Source organism: Acinonyx jubatus, chromosome D3, assembly GCF_027475565.1.
Source record: "Acinonyx jubatus isolate Ajub_Pintada_27869175 chromosome D3, VMU_Ajub_asm_v1.0, whole genome shotgun sequence".
Lineage (NCBI taxonomy): Eukaryota > Metazoa > Chordata > Mammalia > Carnivora > Felidae > Acinonyx > Acinonyx jubatus.
Genome location: NC_069392.1, coordinates 2,337,833 through 2,356,391, shown reverse-complemented (window position 1 = coordinate 2,356,391; position 18,559 = coordinate 2,337,833). Strand labels below are relative to the sequence as shown.

Here is an 18,559-nt window from a genome sequence, read left to right as displayed (position 1 = left end):
GTTACCAGGAAGAAATGACACATCGCAGACCAAGGAGAAACGATGTTCCAATCACATATGTGGTAAGAGACACGTATCCAGGCGACACAAATAATTCTCCGAACGGAGCCAGACAGCCCACATTAGTTGCCTGTTTTTTTTTTAATTTTTTTTTTAACGCTTAACTCATTTTTTGAGAGACAGAGACAGACAGAGCATGCGCAGGGGAGGGGCAGAGAGAAAGAGAGAGACACAGAATCCGAAGCAGGCTCCAGGCTCCGAGCTGTCAGCACAGAGACTGATATGAGGCTCGAACCCACAAACCGTGAGATCATGACCTGAGCCGAAGTCGGAGCTCAACCGACCGAGCCACCCAGGCGCCCCTAGTTTCCTGTTTTAAAACAGCAAAGGATTTGAAGATACTTTACCAAAGAAGATACACAGATGGCAAAAAAGCCACTAAAAACCGTTCAACATCATTAGCAATCAGGGAAATTACGGGATATCATTACACACGTATTAGAAGAGCTAAAGTAAAATTACAGTGTGAAAATATCAAGTGTTGGCAAGGGTGTGGAGCAGCCGGAAGGTGACACGTCCCCATTACAGATGCCAACTGTTCAACCACGTTGCAAAAACAGCTTGAGAGTTTCTTATTCTGTGAGCCACACACTCAGCACGTTGCCCAGCCGTCTTATCTTCAAGCGGGTACCCGCAAGGCAGTGGACACGGACATTCACACCAACACTTGCCCACAAATACCTGTAGCGGATTCATTCACGCTGGCCAAAACTACCAGCAAATTGGGCGTCTTTTGTCTGGCAAACGGAAAAACAAACTCTGGTCTGCCATACGGTAGGACGCTCCTCACTAAGGGAAACAGGTGAACTCCCAACACATCCGACCACCGGGAACAAGATCGAATGCGTTGTGCTAAGTGAAAGGAGCCCAACTCAAAAGGCTACACAGCGTGTGACACCGTTTATAGAACATTCTGGAAAAAGGCACAACTACAGAGCAGTGGCTGCCGGGGGATGAGGGCGGGAGGAGGTACCAGCCGGGGAGAGCCCAAGACTCTTGGGGGTGATGGAAATACTCTCTGCATCCTGACGGTTACAAGACGATCTGCATTTGCCAAAATTCACAGACGTGTGCCGTAAAAAGGTGACCTGTACTCCATGCAAATTTACCTTTATTAACGGGACACACACAACCCCCCAAAAATATCCTCTCACGGGATTCTAATGTGCAGCCAGGGTTCAGAATCACTGCTTTACCTCTCGTCCACAAAAACAGATGCCTCCCTTTGATGGCTTTGCCTCATGGCTCTCAGCCTCGACTTCCCATCACAATCACTTGGGGGGCCCTTCAAAACCGCCAGTGCCCTGATCCCAGGCTATTCTGATGTCCTCGGTCCACGGCGTGGCTTGGGCCGCGGGATGCTGAACCACTGGACGGCTGATTCCTCCCGAAATCCCTACGAGAAACCTTTTAAAACTATGTACCCCCTCGCACATATAAAAAATGATCCGTATTGTTTCTTATCAGCGTTCCAACAGTTGCTAAGGATAAAGTTTCTAGTGTGTTGTAAATCTTGACATTTAAGATTAAACCGTTATATCACTCTCTTAAATATCTCCACTGGGATATAAATAACAGAATGCCCTGACACCCACCACCATCCATGTATAAAATCCATGAAGACTCTCCATTAACAACCAGAAATGTGCCGTTGTTCCCTTTTCTCCCGAACTCCTATTTCCGTTCTATTGCCTCACAGAATTTTATCCTAATGTAACGTACTGTACTCTTGAAAATAATGTATCCATTATCCCACTGTACCTTTTTACAACAAAAAATCCATGTGGATACACACAGAACTTAAACTTTTTTTTGTCTCTTCTCACTGTAAGAGTCTCAGTACTCAAAAAGGTCTTCAAGTTGGCATTATTACAATTATGACTGGAGCACAAAACAGCATAAATGTCTCCCATTTCCATACATAACTTTTTTTAACAAAAAGCAATTCTCCTCCTGTAAATGTACCTCTTAATGCGCTTTATGGGGTGGGAGTATTCTGCTGTCTTGACCAAAGGAATTGTCTCACTGTACTTGCGGGACAGTGGAGGTTTTAATGCCCGTAAGAAATGAATCACAGTTAAGACCGTAGATGGAGGAGAACCTTTCTATCTTACAGTCAAAGCTGTGTGTGTGTGTGTGTGTGTGTGTGTGTGAGAGAGAGAGAGAGAGAGAGAGAGAGGTGTAGACAGACAGACACACAAGATAACAGGCCTAACTGTAAATCTGGAGAGATCAAGTTAAAGAGTGAATACTACACCTGAAGCTAGGGAAACCTTGTGTGTCAACTATAGTAAAAAAAAAAAAAAAAAGATGACATTTAAGAGCAAATGCACGGGCCACCTGGGTGGCTCAGTCGGTTGAGGTCCCACATTGGCTCAGGTCATGAACTCACAGTTTGTGAGTTCGAGCCCCACATCAGGCTCTGTGCTGACAGCACAGAGCCCGCTTTGGATTCTTTGCCCCCTCTCTCTCTGCCCCTCTCTTGCGTGCATTCTCTCAATAAGACAAAAAAATAAACATAAACGAGTGAATGCACGCAGAAGTTAAGGATCCGTGAACTCGTAACCTTTCAAACACCCCCAATGAACTCCTCCCAGAAGGTCTCTGCCTTAGGCTCCCCCCATGCATACATCCTATTTCAAGGACACACTGCTCCAAACAAACAGCGTAAATGAAAGGGAGGACTGACACCACCCGAGCTGCTCGCGCCCCCACCGCCAGGGCCCGGGGAGATCACATCCAACCCACGTGGGCTGTCTGGATTTCGTTTCCCCGCTTTTGGTGGACACGGACGACAGAGAAGTCGTTCTCTGTCCTACGAAACAGCACTTCTAGCCCAGGACAATGGTGACAGGTGTGGGCCCCACAGCCGCTGCGTACGTAGCTGGAGCCACCTGTCACCACGCGGAAACATCCATCAAGGGGAGCAGAAAAACCCACATTTTTATGAAGATCTCCTGATTTCAAAATACTGACGAGACATTCGTTGTGGCAGCCACATGAGACGTACCTGCGGACCACAGTCTTGACCTGACTCCGGTCCACCCAGAGCCACACCCCGGACAGAAGGTACACAAGGCAAGAGAGGGCGTTTTCTTTTCTATCTGGTAAAGACATGACACACCCTGTTTCTGTTCTACCTCCTTCAGATTCACGAGGCCTGTGTTTAAATTTAAACTGCACAAGAATATGGGGCACCTGGGTGGCTCGGTTGGTGGGGCGTCCGACTTCGGCTCAGGTCATGATCTCACAGTTCGTGAGTTCGAGCCCCGTGTCAGGCTCTGTGCGGACAGCTCGGAGCCCGGAGCCTGCTCCCGACTCTGTGTGCCTCTCTCTCTCTGACCCTCCCCCCTTCATGCTCTGTCTCTCTCTGCCTCATAAATAAACAAACATTAAATTGTACAAGAATAGTGATAATGCCCCCTTCCTATCAAAAATCCCTTTACCACAACCAAAACAATTCCAGGAAAATTACTGCGGAATAGTGAAAATGAGACATTCGGCCCCGACCCACCCTACAAGCCGTTTTCCTTTCGAAAGCCTAAATAGTAGGCTATCTGGAATTCAGAACACCTTGGAAACTGTGTCTCTACAGGAGAAACCCGAGCCCCTGCCGTCAGGGCCAAACTCCGCACAGAAATCAAGAAGAACGCACCCTTGGTGACGCATTGGGACCAGACGCCCAGAACTCGCTAGGCTTCACGCGGGTGGCCGCACCCCTAAACCGCCGTTCCCTTCCCAACACGCTGCTGCTCCCTGAAAACGCAAACGATACTGTCTGAGTGGGTCTCTCTCCCTTCCAACAGAATTCCCCGGGCTTTCGGGGACCTCACGTTTCAAAATATTGAATGCTTGTAAAACAAGCAATTGCGCGTTTTGATGCCTGCTTTTAACGGCACATGATGCAAATATTTAATCACAGCAGTAATTCCTATTGTGCATAGTTTTTACATCTAATTAAGGACTCTGAAAAATTACAACCATTGGAAACAAGAGCCTTCATCACATTTACACACTGGAAGGGAGAGAGAGTCACTTCTCTGGGAGGGGACAGTTCTGTACGGAGAGCTGTCACCTGAGCAGGAACCCAAAATTCCCCGTGAGGTTAAATATTGGAGACCGTGTGAGAGTTTTCATTTTAGGTTTAAACCTGCAAAGACCGTACGTGTGGAATATCGCTCTTACGGTGAACATCCAGCAGCCACGATCCTTTCTGAGTAACGGCATTCCAAATTATACGTATCATGCTCTCCCCATTCTCATACCAGCTGATTTGGGTGGATTCCCACTCCTGGCTCTGCCTAAGGAGGCTCATGGGGCAGTGTGGCCTCTCCAGAGCAGGTCCAGAACTTTGACGGAACTGTGAAAGGAAATGTTCTTTCTTTTTAGCGAATTTTGGGTAAGAAGATTGAATTCTGAGCTGGGAAGCATGCTGCCTAAATGAGGGGCAGTGTCTCTAAGAACAGAAGCAATACAGTCAAAGAGGAGCAGAGAGGCTCTAGGGCCTTGAGGCATCACACACGCACCTGGATCAAGCCTTGCCTGATGCCAGCTTACCCGCAGAACTCCCCTTACAGGAAGCAGCATGTTTCCTTCTCCCTTCCGGCAGAGACTGTGAGTACTCACCACGCGTAGGGACACGTGCTGCTCTACATTTTCCAGCCCCCCCCTCCCCCCCCCCCGCGGTCAGAGGGAGGCCTCGCTTCTACGTGCCGGTCAGTGGGAGGTGCGCATTAAGTAGTGAAGCCAGTTCCGAATCTGGACTTTCAGAGCATCCCACGTGATCCTCTGGCCCTCTCTTCCCCTCCCGTGATGCCTTCACAGGCCGTGTGCCCCGAGCGGCATAACAAGGAGGTGGAGGCAGGTCAACTAGGCTCTAAGTGAACAACAAGTAACACTTTCTCAAATTAATCCACCAAGACGCGGGCATTTGCTTACCCCTGTACCGTGGCTGGCCTATCCTCACTCCTGTACCCCCCAGGCAACCCGAAAGCTTTGTTTCATGCCTGCAACACAAACATGTCCAACTACCGATCAGTACAAAGTGCCGCCTGAAGTAAATCTCAGGTAGAACGTTTCTGTTCAACCCGCAGGTTCTGGGAGACTGTCCTATGCCTCGTTTTACATTCCAGAAGGGGGTCGTCCCAGCCCGAGACCTGCTCTGATTCCTCCCTTGACAGCACCTGTTAAATGCTGACAGGGAACAGTAACCTACAGAGAGGCCCTTGGGGTGACAAAACGGAACCGGTCCTCTTGAGGGTCTCCTGCTCAAAGAAACACAAGGACTACGTTCAAATCCTAGAAGGCAGAGGGATTGCCTAGAACACCCAGAATCAAATCAGCTACAGATTGAGCATTTCTTTCCCAACGCCGTGATAAGGAATGTCAGAAACACACAGGAAGACTTCTTGCTTCCTTTTTTTTTTTTTTTTTTGTTAATGTTTCTTTGTTTTGGGGAGAGAGAGAGAGAGAGAGAGACAGAGACGGAGACAGAATGTGAGTGGGGCAGGGGCAGAGAGAGAGGGAGACACAGGATCCGAAGCAGGCTCCAGGCTCCGAGCTGCCAGCACAGAGCCCGACACGGGGCTCGAGCTCACAGACCGTGAGATCACGACCTGAGCTGAAGTCGGACGGTCAAGGGACTGAGCCCCCCAAGCGCCCCTCTTGCCTCTGTCCTATAGCCCTCTTGGGAAGAGAAAACTAACAAGGGTGAGATACTCCAACATGACTCTCTCGGCAACATCAATAGCGTCAAAAATCGACTTTAACACAGCGCAAGTTTCTCTGGATTCCAAAGATCGGAACATTTATCACCAATTCCAGATCCCTTCGGAGTTGCCTTCTTGAGTCCTGTTAACCAGCCCGGCAGGAACCTCCTGGGACCAGGGTTCAGGGCTGGCTCAGGTACTGGGGGCCCCGGGGAAGCAGCAGCATCCAGTCCCCGGGCCCCCAGGTCCCGGGAGGAGGGCACTGGTGAAGGCGGGCTCTGGGCCAGAAAGGGAGCAGACTGTGGCTAGGGGTCTCCCCACCCCCCACCCCCACTGGTCCTTCAGCAAACTGGGCCCCCAGGGCGCCCTGCGGGTCTACACACACAACCCAGCAAGCCCCCCTCCACCGGACAGAGCCTGCGGCCAGCAGCTAAGAATCCTGGCCAACACAGAGCAAGCGGAGTCCGCAGGAAAGAGATTCCAAAGGGTTATTCGGGGGACACCAAGGACGCATCCTTCCTCTCACCCCATAATCAGAGAGCGTGTCCATCCCTGTACTGATCACACTGCTTTACCAGAGACAGTTATGACTGTGTCCCACACTTCCCTGCATCATCTCGACGGCAGAACTGACTTCATACTCCTTTCTGCCTCCTGAGAACCTAGCTCACCGATAGGTAAACAACAGCCCTCAGTGCCCAGGACCGGTGGCATTCCCTGCCGGAGATAAAAAGTCAGAACTGGGTAGATCACAGCCTGAACTTGAATATTCTCTGCTGTGTGTGGGCAGCGGGACTCTCTCAAATGCCATCAAAGTCACAGAACCGTGAAATTCCAGATTGGCTTATGTAATGGTGATTCCCAAACAGCATGTCCTAGAGGGGACCTCATCTTCCCGGCCAACAAAATAGCATCCTACCCGCCCTTTCCCTTTCCCTTTCCCTTCCTTTCCCCTCTCCTTCCTTCTTTAAATCCAAGTTAGTTAACATACAGTATAATAATGGTTTCAGAAACACAATCTAGTGATTCATCGCTTACATGTGACACCCAGGGCTCATCCCAACAAGTGTCCTCAGTGCCCATCCCCCATCTAGCCCATCCCCTCACTCACCTCCCCTCCAGCAACCCTCAGTTTGGTCTCTGTATTTAAGAGTCTCTTATGGTTGGTCTGCCTCTCGGTTTTGTATTATTTTTCCTTCCCTTCCCTTATGTCCATCTGTTGAGTTTCTCAAATTCCACAGAGTGAAGTCCTATGATATCTGTCTTTCTCTGACTAATTTCGCTTAGCATAATACCCTCTAGTTCCATCCACGTTGTTGCAAATGGCAAGATTTCATTCTTTTTCATCGCCGAGTAGTATTCCACTGTGTGTGTGTGTGTGTGTGTGTGTGTGTGTGTGTGTGTGTTTACCCCTTCGTCACTTGATGGACATTTGGGCTCTCTCCATACTTCGTCTATTGTCGATAGCGCTGCTATAAACTTTGGGGTGCACGTGCCCCCTCGACTCAGCATTTTTGGGTCCTTGGGTTAAATACCTAGTAGTGCAATTGCTGAGTCGCGGGGTAGTTCTATTTGTAACTTTTTGAGGAACCTCCACACTGTTTTCCAGAGGGGCTGCACCAGTTTGCATTCCCACCAACGATGCAAAAGAGATCCTCTCTCTCGGCATCCTCGCCAACATCTCTTGTTGCCTGAGTTGTCTTAAACACATTTTCTTAACACATTTGCCTTGTCCCTCCTCCCCTGAAACCACTATCGCTCTATCTCCAAGTCACCTGCTGACTAATGACCAAGGAGGCTCCGGGTCGCAGCCCTCTTCACAAAGCGTGCCCGCAGAATGCTTGCCGTAAGCAAGTCTGGACCTTCCTCTCTGGCCACAGACTGTGTCACCTCAGCCACTGCAACCCCACAGCCTCCAGGCGCCAAAGCACCTCGGGGCACCGGACCACACTGTGGGGAAAACAGAGCTTGGGGCACTGGGAGCCACATCCGCAAAGAGCAGTGGCTTCCACGTGACGCATTTACAATGGTTTCCAGGGACACTCGAGGCACTCGGCAAAGTTCATGGGTACCGCACACATGGACATGTGCCGTCACCAAGGGCATCACGGTTCCACGAAACCAATGCTCTCAGGTGCGAGGGAGACAACTGTGCAAAACCTGTGCGACAAGGGACAGACGGCCCTTCTGGAAACAGGAATTCTACCCGTACTACGTGGCCAGGGACTAAACTGCCATAAATCTACCCAAAAAAGTAACTCAAAGCAAAAATTATGCACGAGGATAATTATTTCCTTAGAACAGTGGAAAACAAGAAATTCTGGAAATGTCCAGCAAGAGCTAAAACCTTTAAGCCATGATGCATGTAAGTACGTTCACGGTAGGTTTTTATTTATTTTTTTTTTTAACGTTTATTTATTTTTGAGAGACATAAACAGAGCCCAAGCAGGCTCCAGGCTCCCAGCTGTCAGCACAGAGCCCGACACGGGGCTCGAACTCAAGAACCGTGAGATCATGACCTGAGCCGAAGTCAGACGCTTCACCGACTGAGCCCCCCAGGCGCCCAAGTTCACGGTACGTGTTTAAGACATGGAAATATTTACGTGAACATACAGCTCAAAAGAGTCCAGAACGCAAACTACGTGTAGCATCCACAGTATGAACACGATTCAAAGAACCCACGGAAAACAACTAGGATGAGACACATCACAACAGGAAACGGCCGTCCTTGGGCAAGGAAACTGTGTTTACCTCTCTGTCCTCTCAAAATTAGCTTGAAGTAGCTGCCATGGAAGAAGCAGGTGAGGAAGCAGACAGGAGGAGGCGAGGACACAGGCAGGAAACAAGATAAAGCCAAGGAGAAAGCTGATGTAAGAGACGTGTCACTTGCTTACAAAGGGCAAACGTGGCTCAGAAGAGCCCCAGGAGTTGGAGCAAAGAGAGACACTTAGAAACTCACTTACAAAATTCGTGGTGTCCACAGGATAAAGTGCAAACCATTTCTCAGGATAAACACAGCTTTTTTTTTTTCCCGCTCCCTCCCCCAACCCCCCCCCCCCCAAGTACTAAGACCTAGCAAGTATTTCTCAGGAAAGGCACTGAGGAAAGGGATCGTGTTCTAACAGCCAAAATCCTTGCACCACCACTCCACTCGGCCACCCACGGTGACACAATCCTCACGGGCACCCCGAGCCCCTCCCATGCGTTGCAGCTCGGGCGGGGGGGGGGGGGGGGCACGTTGTGTGGCCCTGGGGTCAGTGTGCCACACGCATCCCGCCCGCCCCATTTGCTAGACGGTTCCCACGTCGGGACGAGCCGGGACAGAGCACGTGCCCGTCTGCAGCCAGAGCCAGCGTCCGTGTGCCCGAGACAGTAACGCTCACCTGGGAAGGGCTGGCTGGGGACCCCGGGACACCACCCCACAGACTGTGCTCAAGGCGGACCCCCAGCCATCTGCCACCATGGAGCGGCCAGACCCACCGCGCCCAGTGCGGCCCGTGTCTGCTCTTCACCGTGTCCCCAGGGGCACCAGCCACACGGCCACCCTCAGTCCCCAACCTCAGCGAGCCAGAAATGTCCGTTTCTTCCTCCTGACGGCAGGGACCCCGTGTCCGTCTGGAGTCCTCGTTTCACCCAGAGGCCAAACAAAGTCTCCGTCAACACCCCCCTAGTGGTTCCAGGGACCGGGTCTAGGTTCCGGAAGCCCAGCAAACCAGAAGGGCTCATTCCCACCACAGCCTTCGCCGTGTGTCCAAATGGCATCTGGTCCCCTGCGGGCAGTCCCTGCAGACCTCGGCTGGACCTCCACGGTCTTTGTTTCTTTTTTTACTTCTTTTACTGTTTATTTAGTTTGAGAGAAAAACAGAGCGTGAGCGGGGGAGGGGCAGAGAGGGAGACGCAGAATCTGAAGCAGATTCCAGGCTCTGAGCTGTCAGCACAGAGCCTGACTCGGGGCTCGAACCCACGAACCGTGAGATCACGACCTGAGCCCGAGTCGGACGGACGTTCAACCAACTGAACCACCCAGGTGCCCCTGCACCCCCATGGTCTTGACCTCAGGGCCTCCTGAGGTCGCCCGTGCCCTCCCATCCCCCAGCCACGTCCGCACCACACCCAGCCTGGCAGGGAAACGTTCTGTAACTCCCAGCACCTCTAGGGAGCCCCCTGCCTGCTCACCGCACAGAAATGTTTCCCCTCTGCCCCTCGCCCCCGACGTTCAGGGCACGCGGCCCCCACCTGTGACTCCCCAGTGCACCTGGGAGGACCCTGTGTGGCCTCCGTCACCGACGGCACATGGCGACTCGGGGCGTCTCAGCTCAGCGCTACCCTCTCCTCCCTTGGAGCCAAACGTCAGGCCCTTGGTCGCGCGCTTTCTGCCGCAGCGAGACGCAGCGGCCTCCACGTGTCCCCTGCCTGAAGAGAGGGGTCCGGGGCGACCGGCAAGGGGGCCAGGCGGGGGAATCTGCAACACGGACCCACAGCCTCTCACTGCCCCACGGGCTAAGCGAGAGGGTGTCCCAACACCTTGCACCCCGACCAGCTACGTGCTCACTTCAGCGCCCCGCCTGCCCGGACGGCTTTCCCGACGAGACGCCAGCCTGAGGACGGTCATCTTGCCTACGTCGTGAACCTGCCTGGCGATTTCCCCCACCGACGTGCGAACTCGCGGTTTCTCACGCCAACAGGAGAACATCAAGTCCCCAAGAGCTAAAAACACCGTGAGACCGCCCGTCTTCTCAGACCCGGATCTGACGCTCCGTCGAGACGCTTCACTTCAGGCAGAGAAGGCAGGACGTCCGTGCCCTCTCTGCTCTTTCCCTCGGCCACTGTGGTGCCATCTGCTCTGACAACACGTGCTCGAGTCTCTTTTCCAACGCGTGTCGGGATTTTGTCTACCCTGAAGTTCACGGACCTGCCTCTTTGTGGATCGGTACACCGTTAGGCGGCGGGGCGTCTTGGGCGGTATTTCTGCGTCAAAGGAACCCTCAAAACCAGCGTCCCACAGCAGAAGTGGAGGAGACCGGCTGCAGGCTGTCGGGGGCCCCCCTCATTCCTTCCTAGAAGCAGGGTTTTCTTTAACGAGTGACGAAAGCAATGCAGGTGCGTTCTGAGCCTTTGGTCTCGCGACGGCACAAGCCCGCGGTGGGTCCCCACGATCCCCACCACCTCCCTGCCGCTGGCCTCCCCTCGAGACTCACTGCTCGGTCGGGCTTGGGGTGTGGCATCCGAGCCAACCTCGCCGATTCACCCGTTCATGGGACACACCGTCCCCCTCTCGAAAGCAAATCGATATGTGTCTGTCTGCCTTCCTCCTACATGCTTCTGCCTCTTCCTTTACCTCTTCTCTAAAGAGCCACCCCCCACACCGCGTCCTGCAGGTCCCTCCCCCCCCACACCTGGGGCCCAAGCATGCTGGTGACGTCAGTGATGTGAGTCAGAGTGTCACTTAACCCTTTGCGACAGTCTGGGAATGAAAAATCTACATTGGTAGGGATTAAGAGGTACTAACTACCAGTTATGAAGCAAATAAGTCGCGGGGAAGAAAAGCACAGCCTAAGGAAATCCAGGGGATACGGCTGGAGCGACGTCCTCCCACGGCGCCAGGCGGTGACCGCTGCGTCACACGCACGACGGTCGACTCTCCGTGTCGCACACGCGACCCCACCCGGACACGGTACCCCCGCTCCACCTCACCAGCGACCGTTAGGACATAAAATAAATGAGACAACTACCGAAGGCATGTTTAAAAATCTACACTTCAGCCCCTGTTCGGTACCATTTCCCATCGCTGCCGGAAAATTTCAGGCCGAGGAGATTACGGACGAGGCCGTCCTTTCGCCCACCTGTTCAACGCGGGTTTGAACTTACACGGGCACCGTTTTCAAGAACGACAGTACTGTCCTGGAAATAGACCGCATCATGGTTCCCTTGATAACGTTCTCCTGGCTCTGGCTCCCTTTGTCGTAAGAACGCGGTAAGAAGTTCACAGAACACGGAAACCCGCGCTCATCGACTGTGTCCGTGGTCCGTAAAGCTTCCGGTCAACGGCAAGCTACTGCTAGCAGCCAGATTTTGGGGAGTCAGAGTCCTAAGTGGAGCTTCTACTGCGTGGGGGGAGGTCGGCGACCCCATCCCTTGTGCTGTTTCAAGGGCCAGATGTGTGGAGCACCAGCCATACACTAGGCTCTGAGCTACAAGTCGAACGAGGGCCTCTCTGTGCTCAACGGTCAGCGAGTCTGGAAGCACGAAAGAAGGGACTGGTTTTCAGGTGTTGTAAACAACCACGAGCGGCCAAGCGCATGGGCTGATCAGAATCCAGACCCTGCCCGTTTCTCCTTGTGAGATCTCGTCTGAGCCTCACTTTCTGCATCTGTAAAATGGAGTTAATAACAAACCCCAACCAGTTAGGTTTATCTGAAAAGTCCCCCCAGAAATCATTGTCCTGAATCACTCAGCACAGCAGCCGTACAATTACTCCCAAAACTGGCCATCGCTATTATTGACCAAAGTATTTCCTACAGCACTTTGAATTACTGAAGAAAAAAGACAGACAGACAGACAAACAAATACGCGATTAAATTATTTTACCCTCGGGCAAAGTGCCTTTCGGGGGTATTCCACAGTCTTGAGCATACTTGAACACTGATTGTATCTTTGCAAGGTCCAAAGAACCATAGCATGTACTGGAGAGAAATCAAAGCTACGTAGAAAAATACACAGTGTGGCCCCTAGAGGAACTTAAAGTTTGGGACAGGAGAATCTAGGTTTAGAATGTAACCCCCAGAAAAGGTTGAAAACGGATGCGCAAAAGGTATCTGTGTCCAAATCCCTTGCACACCTGTGTGTCACCTTATGGGGGGCGGGCAGAGGGGTCTTTGCGGGTGCGATTGAGCAGGATGGGAGATGATGTGGATTGTTCTGGTTGGTTCCCCTGCAAGTGCATGCTTCTACAGGGAGGCGGGGAGACTTTACACACAGACACAGAGAGGAGAGGCTGAGAACGGAGCGGAGAGGCGGGTAGCACCAGCCAGGAAGACTGCAGTGAGGCTGCCGGTGGCCAGGTCTGCGGGCAGGCAGCCACCAGAAGCTGGAGGAGGCAAGACACGATCTCCCTTGGAGCCTTCGGCTGACAGCTTGATTTCAGCCCTGCGATATTAAGTTTGGACACCTAGCCTCCAACACTGCGAGAGAATAAATTTCTGTTTTTTAAGTCCCCACGTCTGTGGTAATTTGTGAGTGGAAGGATGGATGGAGGGAGGGATGGATGGAAGGGGGGAGGGAGGAAGGGAGGGAGGGAGGGAGGGAGGAAGGGAGGGAGAAAGGAAGGAAGGAAGGAAGGAAGGAAGGAAGGAAGGAAGGAAGGGAAGAAGGGAGGAAGGGAGAAAGGAAGGAAGGGAGGGAGGGAGAGAGGGAAGGAGGGAGGAAGGAAGGAAGGGAGGGAGGGAGGGAGGGAGGGAGGAAGGAAGGAAGGGAGAGAGGGAGAGAGGGAGGAAGAGAGGGAGGGAGGAAGGAGGGACGGGGGAAAAGGATGGCTAGATGGATAGCCTGATGAACAGAAAGACAGATGAATGGGTAACGACCGGTTCAATGAACGGAGGAGTGGCTTCAATGGACAGATGACACAGAAACATAGGGTAGTAGAAGCTTCTGCAGTAGGGTATTTTTGGAGCTTCTGTTTTGTTTTTCATTTTTTTCTTGGCTACCAAAATGGAACCAATTAAACAGATCCTCATACTCGGAATTCTACCTTTCTTTGCGTGTTAAGTATTCGTTATAAAACCGTATCTGTTGTTTAACTTTTCTAATTCGGAGGAAATGAAACTTAATGATCCCCCTGTTCCCCAGCCCTTTAACATTGACGTGTAAGCAGCAGAGCCCCCCACGTCTCCGCCTCTCAACCGGCACCGGCCAGCTCCCTCCTGGATAGTTCTGCCTCCCGGCCAAGCCCGGACAAGGGGCGGCTGTAAACCAGAGCTGGTTCCGGTCCAAGGCTGTACCAGATTTCTCCTGACACTCCCTCCACGGAGGCGGGGGTTCTCCCCTCTCTGGTCCTGAGATGGGACCTGCATCGCTGCAGTGGCTCCCCTCCCAGCCCCCGGGGTCACCGAGGGTCCGCGTCTCACTGCCACGTACAGGAGAACCCACCCTGGAGGACGCAGGTGCGGGTCACGACAAGCAACCTCGATGCGGTGACCTTCCTGTGTTCGTGGAAACGTGCCCGCTCCCCGCCCACCTCCCGTGTTCTCATTCCTTTGTCTTGTCAGCCCCCACTTTCCATATCGTTGCCCCCCCCCCCGGAAATGAACAGCAGCGTATAAAAACACAGTCCTGGTTCACGTCAAGTTCCCAACAGGACTAGACCTACACGTAAGACACAAGCTCTCTGGCAACCGGACAGAAGACCATTCTCCAGGGAAGTCTGGGACCAGAGGACAACGTGGCCAGTCACTTACTGACCTCATGATATCATCTCTAGGTCCCCAGGATAGAAGTACAAACAGCCGAGGGCCTGGGTGGCTCAGCTGGTTGAGCGTCTGACTTTGGCTCGGGTCATGACCTCACTTTTCGTGGGTTTGAGCCCCGCGTCGGGCTCTGTGCTGACAGCTAGGAGTCTGGAGCCTGCTTCGGATTCTGGGTCTCCCTCTCTCTCTGCCCCTCCCTCTCTCTCTCTCTCTCTCTCTCAAAAATAAACATTAAAAAAAAAGCTTTTCAAAGGAGTACAAACAACGAAGCTTTATTTTTACTTGCTTTTCAATCCATAGAAGAGTGGGTCTGCTCTGTGACCAATCCCCACCTGCTCACGAATTACGTGAGGTTCTAGGACACCAGCCTGGAATTAAAATCTGCATTTCTGTTCATTCAAGGATTCATATTTGGAAAGAACGAGAGCGATACAGTAAAAGCAACAACACGCTGAAGGAGATATTCAATATTTGGAAGTAATCTCCGTTTTTTCATCGGCCCCAGACCCACCGGGCACTTTGGGTTACGTGCACGTGTCCGTGCGTGTGCAGACCTACATTCGCTTCCAATTAAAATCCTTCAAAACAGAGTCCATATTCGATGTCAAGCTGGTCTAAAACTTTCAGGTGGTCAAAGAATCTCAGGGGAGAAATGCCATGTGCACACGCGAGCCAGAACGAGCCATCCCTGCATTTAGAAATCACATCTGCACCAGGAAATTTTATATAACATGATGGCATGGCGGGGGGGGGGGGGGGGGGGGGGGGCGTCACACTTTTTCCTGTTCTTCGGTATATTGGGAAAAATCACCGAATAACCGACCTCGGGCTCAGCACTGTGCTTGCCGCTGTAGGAAAATCCACACAGCACTGACTCACTTCTGAACAGTTTGGCTGAGTTAAGGTCTCTAAATTCAACACACAAAATATGCCACATGCTGGGCTGATGGCATCATTTCACACGCTGAGACTTCCCCCCCCCCACCCACCCCCACCTCGCACAGGCCCTTGTTTTAAGGACATTTTTCAGGGTTTCCACTTGAAAAAGTTGAATGGCATCGGGGAAAATACAGTCTTCTCCACCACTGCTCAATCTCATAAAGAAATCAGTAACGGAGCTACGTACATACCCAAGGAAACGTGAGAGTTAAGTCATATTTACCCAGCTATTCTGGACCTTTCTCAACAACATAAAAACAGAGAAGCCTCTTCCTTTCAGAAAATCAAGTGACAACCAATAAAGAACTATGCCTCACAGCCATATGCAAGACCGCTGCTGTTGCTGTGAATTGGGTTTTTTTTTTTTCTTTAACCTCGCGTCTGCCTGGGTTGGATTCACTGAATTCATCAACCTTGTCTTTGGTTCCGTGTGCACACCATAAATCGCGGAGGCCCTGGTCCTCGGGACTGCTCTAACTCCTAATTAGGAGCCGTGAACCCGCTCCAACAGCACTTGATAAGACGGCGAGTGGGGTGGGCGACCCTCCCCTCCCCGGACCACAGCAAGCGAACGGTCCTCGTCTGGCCTCAGATCCCGGCCTTCCTCACCTCCGCGATTCTGCAAGAGCTCGCAGAGATTTCCTGTCATTAAAAGGCTCTGTGCATGACAAGTGGCTTTGAAGTTTCGGAGCTCTCCTCTCGGAAACCTTTTCAGAAAAAAAATCTGTCGACGGGGATTGGGGGGCACCCACTGGAGCCTGGCACGAATCTCCACTTTCCTCCTAACATGATTCCCTGCAGGAGGCAGGCGCTGGGAGGGAACCGCTCACAAAACCGAGAGTCCGGATCGATAAGGAAAAAGAATTGCTGGTACTTTCCACCGTCTCCTGCGTGAACCACGTTAACTCCTCCTTCAAGGAATTAGCGCCCTGAGCCTCCAAAGCGGCTGCTGGATGCGGGTGTGGGTGCTGACTGCAGGGGAAGGGGGCACACGGGGCAGGGGTCCCTGCCTGCACTCAAGGCTCCGGGTCGGGGCCCTGCTGACAAGTTGCGGTCAGAACTCCGCGGCGAGGCCGTGCCGACGCTGGCGCGGCCCCGCGGCCCCGGAGGGCGGGAGCCTCGACCCCGCAGGACACCCCTCCCCGAGGTCCTGGGGACAGTGGGGTCACTCGGGGGCCCCGTTTTCGGCAGCCTGCCAGGCACTGAACGCATTCCCGTACACAGGAGGGCTCTGGAATGCTTTCCTCACAGGTCGGCGCCGGCAGGGAACGCGCCAGGTGCACGCTCCGGGGCCCTTCCAGGTCATTCCAAGCCCCCTCCCCCGGCAGGGCCCGCCTCCCCTCCCCTCTGCGGCTTCTCCGCGGCCCCCTCCCCCGACGCAGGGCTATTTTTCCCGGCGTCCGTCGCCAGTCTCCCCGGGGACCTCGCGGCCAAGTCCCCCCGGGAGGGACCTGCAGCAAGAGGGGCCGCCGGCGCGCGTGCACACGCGCACACGACACCCACGCCCTCCGTCCCGGCCACCCCAGCCACGCGCGCTCCCGCACCCTCACTCGCGGCAAAGTTAGTCCCGGGCCGGAGGCGGCGGCGGCGCTCACCTTTGGAGAGCAGGGCGGCCAGGCTGATGAGCACGGGGGACCAGCGGTGCCACGGCGTCCCCATCTCAGAAGGGCACATCCCGGAGACCCGAGCGCGGCTCCTCGGCTCCCGGCGCCGTCGGGGCGCGGACCAGCGGCCGCCGGGCCCGGGTTGGCCCCGGGGGTGGGGGGGGGGGGGGGTGGGGAGCGCGGCTAGGGGCGCGAGCAGCCGCGGGGCCCTGCGCCCTCCGCCCGCCAGCCCATGGCCGGCCGGGCGACGACCGCGCGCGGCTCCGGACTGGCTCCCCCGAGGCCGGCGCGCGCCGCAAACCCCACCCCTCGCCCCCGCCGGGCGCCTCGCTCGGGTCCGCGCGGGGTCGGGCCTCCCGCTCGGCGGGCGAGGGGGGCCGCCTCGGGAGCGCGGGAGCCGGCTAGCGCGCGCGGGCGGCTGGGCGGCGGGGCTGCGGCGGCGGCGGCGCGGGGGCCCCCGGGGGGCTGGCCGGGCGCGCGGGGGAGCGCGGGGCGCGCGGGCGCAAGGACCCCATGCCGCCCGCGCCCGAAGTTTGGCGGCGCCGCCCCCGCGCGCCCGGCTCCGGCCCCCGCCCGCGGCCCCGGCGCGCGGAGCGCACGGCCGGCTCGGGAGACGCGGCCCCGGCGCGCGGAGGAGCGGCCGCCGGCTCGGGGACCCGCGCGGTGGCCCCGCTCGGCCGACACCGCAGCCGGCGCGGAGCCGAGCGCCGCCGAGCCCTGCGCGCCTGGGAGGTTGGGGTGTGGGGGGTGGGCTTCGCCTTCCGAATTTGTCTGTTTTTGAAAAGCCCCACCCTTTCGGAGTGACAGCCGTGAGCCCCAATCCGCGAAGTAGGGTCCACCTCTCCCCCCTCCCCAACCCCGGGGCCGCCCGCTCGCCCCGCCCTCGCCGTCCCCCGCTCCTCCCCGCGGGTGCGGCTGGGAGGGGTTGCCGGAGGCGGCTGGAAACCCCGCCCGCCCGGAGCGCCCCGAGCCGGCCGCCCAACCCCCCCAACAGGTGGCGAGACGGCCATCTGCCTCCCCTGCGTCCCCAAACCTCCAGCGAAGGGCCAGCCCTCCGGCCTGGGGGGGTACCTCGTGCGCTCCGCCGGCCAGTGGACGCGAAGGTCGCCACAGAGGGTCCCTCGGCCCGCCCCGGGCATCCCCGACTACCTCTGAGGAGGAGGGCCTCCGACAAGCCATCCGGCCCCCAGCCCCCGGTGCTGGAATGACCACCAAGTCAGGGACCCTGAAGGGATTCCATCTTGACCACCCGCCCCCCCCCCCACTAACCCCTTACCCCCGGGCCAACTGGAACTGGGAATTGATGGGCTGAGGGCCAACGTGGCCTTGAGCATATCAGACACAAGGTTCTAGGTTTATACCTTCCTGGATCCCTAATTAAGACAGCCCTGAAACCGAGATCACTAAGCATCATCCTCTGAGTTTAGTCCGAGGACCCCTGCGTTCCATGTGAGCCTTTGAATTAACCGGATCAAAATCAGAGAGACAGAGAAAGCATTCTGAATATTTTGAAAATACTGTAAAACAACAACACCCAAATCAAATGAGGCGAGTTTACCCAGTAGGTGAAAACGGGTCTTTATCATCCGGCTAACAGAGCAGATGTTTTGATTCTAGATGCCGTGGTTGTGAAAATATGCCAAAGGTTTCAGGGTTTTTAGCTTTCAAAGTTTCAGGGAAGATCAGACAGGCGGGTGCTTGTCTCTCCAGGACGGTCTCTGCGTTTCTCGGAATGTCTGTCTGTCTTTCTGGTTTTCTTTCGTCTGTTTCTTAAACTTCTGCTCCT

The 18,559-nt window shown here is 54.6% G+C and overlaps 1 protein-coding gene across 1 annotated transcript in view; it reads right to left on the bottom strand.

Moving 5' to 3' along the window:
• Window positions 1-16,945, bottom strand: part of TMEM132D (transmembrane protein 132D) — a 554,370-nt gene extending 537,425 nt beyond the window's left edge. The window contains exon 1 of the mRNA XM_027044209.2: window positions 16,765-16,945. Within this exon, the coding sequence (XP_026900010.1) occupies window positions 16,765-16,843 (79 nt within the window). The 5' untranslated portion in view covers window positions 16,844-16,945. The remainder of the gene's footprint in view (window positions 1-16,764) is intronic.
• Window positions 16,946-18,559: the final 1,614 nt, after the last annotated feature.